This window comes from Vollenhovia emeryi, unplaced genomic scaffold (assembly GCF_000949405.1).
Source record: "Vollenhovia emeryi isolate VEMERY1.0 unplaced genomic scaffold, V.emery_V1.0 DF939835.1, whole genome shotgun sequence".
Lineage (NCBI taxonomy): Eukaryota > Metazoa > Arthropoda > Insecta > Hymenoptera > Formicidae > Vollenhovia > Vollenhovia emeryi.
The window spans coordinates 6,164-11,466 of NW_011966531.1; the positions used below are offsets into that span (position 1 = coordinate 6,164).

Below are 5,303 nucleotides of genomic sequence, written 5' to 3' on the forward strand. Positions count from 1 at the left end.
TTTGGTCCTTCGAGCCGGATACCACGCTGTCTGAAATGTCTCACTTAGAAGCACGGATTGCTCTGCAGAGGAGCAGGTTCTCTCTTATTGAAAATGCTGCTGACTTCGGCGAATCAGAGGGCTCAGGTTTGTCTCGTCAGTTGGTAGTTACACGGATGGACATGCTCGAACAAAACTGGATGAAGTTCCAGGAGGAGCATGTAAACATGTGCCTCACGGAGAACGAAGCCTTAAGCGAACAACCTTACCTGAAGGAGCGAGTATATGAACGATGTCACGCATTTTATGTGTACTCTCGTGCCAAATTGCTCACTCAGCGAGACGAGTTCGACACTCTTGATCGACACTCTAGATCCTCACTTTCAGACCATGTAGCAGCCCCGTCATCATTGCCTCGTAGTGCTTTGCCACGAATAAAGTTACCGAGTTTCGCTGGAGACTACAATACATGGAGGGCATTCCACGATTTGTTCACTTCGCTCATAAAGGAGAACGCAGATCTAACGAGCGTAGAGAAATTACACTACCTTAAGACGTGTCTCACAGGAGAAGCAGCCCGGTTAATATGCAACCTACCCGCTTCAGGAGACAACTTTACAGTTGCGTGGTCTTTGTTACTGTCAAGATACGAGAATAAAAGGTCTCTCATCACCACACAATTAGACAGGATTACAAGCTTAAAGCCGCTTAAAACGAAGTCGGCTCAGGGTTTAAGAACCTTACACACGACTCTATCGGAAGCATTAGGTGCCATGCGGGCCTTGGGATGTGCTGTACATCAATGGGATCCGCTACTTTTGCATCTCATCGTAAAGCTATTGGATCCAGAAACACGCGAAGCCTGGGAAGTTCAGCTTGGTTCCTCGCCGACCTATCCCACATACGCTCAATTCGAGGAGTTTCTCATCGGACGAACGAGAGCGATGGAAAATCTTGGCCAACAAGCCATAACCACCGGATCACATAAGGCACACTCAATTGAGTCAGCAGGAAAACCACGCCCGAGGGTTACAGCTTATGCCGCTACATCTTCTTCCGATACAGGTTCATGCCCGCTCTGTGAATCCGCGCACTACCTAGCGAAGTGCGATCGTTATTCAGCGAAGACCGTACAACAAAGAAGAGACGTGATCTTGAAACACAAAAGGTGTTTTAATTGCCTCGGTCCCCACTCAGCAAGCAAATGCCATTCTACAAGAAGATGTCAGAAGTGTGGGAAAAAACATCACACCACAATTCACGATGGCAGTAGCGCAAGTTCTACAAAGCACACAACGGAGGGGAAGACGAAGACTGATAATGCCCAATCCTCAGCTCAGCCGCAAAATCCACCTCTGACACAATGACAACCAAGAGCGTGCGCACATCAGCTTAGCCGTGCGCAATCCTCCCGAAAGCTTACACTGTTAGCAACAAGCAGAGCTGTATTGAATACGGAAAATGGTGGATCCTATGTAGTACGTCTGCTCATCGATCAGGGCTCAGAACTATCCTTCATCTCGGAAGAGATGGTTCAACGCGCAAAGCTCAAAAAATCTCCCGCTTCGGTACCACTTCTAGGTATTGGTGGGACATACGCAGGCCGCACTAAAGGTATAGTTTCGATACAGTTAAACTCTATTCATGATCCGACTTCACATTGCAGCATCGATGCTTATATATTACCTCGACTGACAACGAAGCTACCATCCGAAGAAGCGGCCTTCCACTCATGGCCTCACTTAACTGGATTACAACTGGCGGATCCAGACTACGGTAAACCCGGACTTATTAACATCATCATAGGATCTGACAACTATGGTTCGGTAATTTTGCCAGGCCTCATACAAGACCAACATTCTGCACTTACCGCACAACAAACCGTTTTTGGATGGGTGCTCTCCGGAGCGGTCAATGCAAGCGACACAACCTCAGTCTCGCAGGCCCATCACTGTACCCCGGATTATGAGCTGAAGGAACTGATCAAGAAATTTTGGGAGCTTGAGGAGTTGTCTGCTACAAAGACTTCCAAGTTGACCGAAGATGAAGAAGAATGTGAGAGGCACTTCCAGTCGACTCACACCAGAGACTCTTCTGGTCGATACACGGTTCGCCTTCCTCTCAAAGGTGAACCTACACTACTGGGAGACTCGAGGATTGGAGCTCTTCATTCTCTAAACAGATTGTTCAAACGATTCTCCTCTAACCCGGCCTTTCAGAGGAGCTACACAGATTTCATCGTGGAGTACCAACGCTTAGGGCATATGGAAGAAGAGGATTCGCCTAATCGTCAGATCACCCCGGAATACTATCTCCCACACCATGGTGTGCTTCGAGAAGATAGTCGCACTACAAAATTGAGAGTTGTGTTTAATGGTTCTTATCGGACAACCAGTGGACACTCTCTCAATGACATACTTCACGTCGGAGCAAAACTGCAGAATGACATAACGGACGTACTTTTATGGATTCGTACCTACCGAATCATCTTTTCAACTGATATAGTGAAAATGTTCCGTCAAATTGCGATTCACGAAGAAGATTGGAAGTTGCAAAAAATACTATGGTACAAAGAGGACAACAGACTTGTCTCATACCGCCTCACCACCGTGACTTATGGTCTGAATTGCGCTCCCTTTCTCGCGCTGCGTACGCTACAACAGTTGATCCAAGACGAAGGTCATCGATTTCCAAAGGCGATAGCTCCCATGGAAAGGGGTAGGTATGTCGATGACATCTTCGGGGGAGCTGACTCTTCTGACGAAGCGAAACAGGTTATACAACATCTAATCGGACTCTGCGAAGCTGGAGGATTTCCGCTGCAAAAATGGAGTAGCAGTCATCCAGAGATCCTGCCCAAGTCTGGTGATGATTCGCAACGCACTGTCGAATTTGAGCCTGCACAGTTTAAGTTATTGGGCCTGCAATGGAAATCCATCTCAGACAGCTTCCACTTTTCAGCCGTGACAACATCAAAAGCCACTTCACTTACGAAGAGAGTGGTGTCCTCAGAAGTAGCGCGGTTGTATGATCCCCTGGGTCTCATAGCTCCGATTCTGGTGAGAGCAAAATTTATCCTTCAGGAACTCTGGCTACTAAAGAACGGATGGGACGACCCCCTCCCAGCAGAACTTCAAAAAAGATGGAGGGAATTCAGATTGCAATTGCAGGAACTTGAACAAATATCTATACCGAGATGGCTCGGTAACGTTAGTTCCCCCCCTTTAATTGAAATACATGGTTTTTCAGATGCTTCTCAACTAGCTATGGCGGCTGCCATCTATACCAGAATCTCAAATGAGGAGGGCAAGGTCATCACACGATTGGTGTGTTCTAAGACTAAAGTAGCGCCAATCAAGAGAATCTCAATCCCACGTCTCGAGCTCACCGCTGCCCTGCTTCTGGTGCGGTTGATAAAGAAAACCACCCAAGCGCTTGAGCTTGCGAAACCGTCGATAACTTGCTGGACTGACTCCTCGGTGACGCTCATATGGATAACCACGCATCCAGCCCGATGGAAAGACTTTGTATGTAATCGTGTTTCAGTCATAAATGAACTCTTGCCGGAAGCAACCTGGCGATTTGTACCGGGCAAGGAGAACCCGGCAGACTGCGCATCTCGAGGATTGACGCCTGCTCAATTAGCTCAACATGAATTATGGTGGAAGGGTCCCACCTGGTTGCCCGAACCACGGTCATCTTGGCCTGCAACTGGAACTAGATCCTCGCAATTAGTCGACATGGAGGAACGAACAAGGATTATTATGACAACAGTCGCTCGGCAAACTCCCCATTGGGAATTGTTGGACAGATATTCTTCTATCACTAGACTGTTTCGCATCACTGCCATCTGTAAGAGGATTCTTTCTTGTATGCGAAAATTGCCGAACTCATCGCCCTTGAAGTATCCGCTGACACCGCTAGAAATACAACAGAGTCAACATCTCTGGGTTCGTATAATACAACAGGCGGCCTTCTCTTACGAGATTGGAATCCTTTCCAGAAACGAGCATCTACCTAAATCCAACCCGTTGGTTCGTCTTACTCCGTACCTGGACAAAGACAGACTGCTTAGAGTAGGAGGGAGGTTACACAATGCCCAGATCGATACAGACTCTAAGCATCCACTCATACTTCCCAGAAGGTCACCTCTAAGCACGCTAATTATAGATGACGCACACAAAAGGATGCTGCACGGAGGAACTCAGGTTACCCTGAATTTCATAAGGAGCACGTATTGGATCATCGGCGGAAGAGCACCAGTAAGGTCACACATTCTGAGGTGCGGAAGATGCACACGTTATAGAGGTGTGAGAGCTCAACAATTAATGGGACAGTTGCCACCGTCTCGAGTAGTACCAGCTCGACCCTTCTTCAACTCCGGACTTGACTATGCCGGTCCCATAATGCTGAAGACTTGGAGAGGGCGGGCGGCACGCACCTACAAAGGATATTTGGCGGTATTCGTGTGTCTCGCAACCTCAGCCATTCATTTAGAGGTCGTTACAGATTATACGACCGACGCCTTTATTGCCGCCTACAAACGCTTTACAGGAAGAAGGGGAATCTGTGCAACTCTTCAATCAGATTGTGGGACGAATTTCGTGGGAGCTGACGCGGAGTTGAGACGTCAATTCGAGACCTCCTCTAAGGAATTACATGAGCTAGCTTCAGTTCTAGCGAGTGATAACACCAAGTGGATATTCAACCCCCCCTCAGCACCCCACTTCGGTGGAAAATGGGAGGCGGCGGTCAAGTCTACGAAGTTCCACTTGCGAAGGATACTAAAGGATACTACTTTAACCTACGAGGAATTAACAACCGTCACGGTGCAGATCGAGGCAGTGCTGAACTCCCGACCGCTGTGTCCGCTATCAGACGATGCGACGGACTATACCGCCTTAACTCCTGGGCACTTCCTGATAGGAGAACCACTGACTGCCCTTCCAGAACCTAGTCTGACAACAGAGAAGAACTCCAGGCTCTCGCGTTGGCAACTCCTCAGACAGAAGGTGGATCACTTCTGGTCGAGATGGTCGACCGAGTGTCTACAAAGATACCAGGCTATTTCCAAGTGGCATCATCCGTCCAATGAGATCAAGAAAGGGTCATTGGTACTAATCACTGACGAGCGTTATCCACCAGGGAAATGGCCCCTCGCACGAGTGATTGAACTACATCCTGCGTCAGATGGGTTAACCAGAGTTGTCACCGTAAGGACAGCTACTTCCACTTTCAAAAGGCCAATCGCAAAACTCTGTGTCTTGCCCACGGATTCCGACCTCACAAATTCGACGGAGCCCTCGTCGAAGGCGGGCGGAAAT

The 5,303-nt window shown here is 48.3% G+C and overlaps 2 protein-coding genes across 2 annotated transcripts in view; both read left to right on the plus strand.

Moving 5' to 3' along the window:
* Positions 1-35: 35 nt before the first annotated feature.
* On the plus strand, positions 36-1,346 carry LOC105556698. The gene has a single exon (XM_012003789.1). It carries the CDS (start codon positions 36-38, stop codon positions 1,344-1,346), a length of 1,311 nt encoding a protein of 436 aa, XP_011859179.1.
* Positions 1,347-1,508: 162 nt separating this feature from the next.
* Positions 1,509-5,303, plus strand: part of LOC105556699 — a 4,126-nt gene continuing 331 nt past the window's right edge. Inside the window, exon 1 of the mRNA XM_012003791.1 lies at positions 1,509-5,291. Within this exon, the coding sequence (XP_011859181.1) occupies positions 1,509-5,291 (3,783 nt within the window). The remainder of the gene's footprint in view (positions 5,292-5,303) is intronic.

What these genes read in the sequence shown, in the direction of transcription:
- LOC105556698 (XM_012003789.1), top strand. Translation starts at nt 36, where the DNA reads ATGTCTCACTTAGAAGCACGGATTGCTCTGCAGAGGAGCAGGTTCTCT.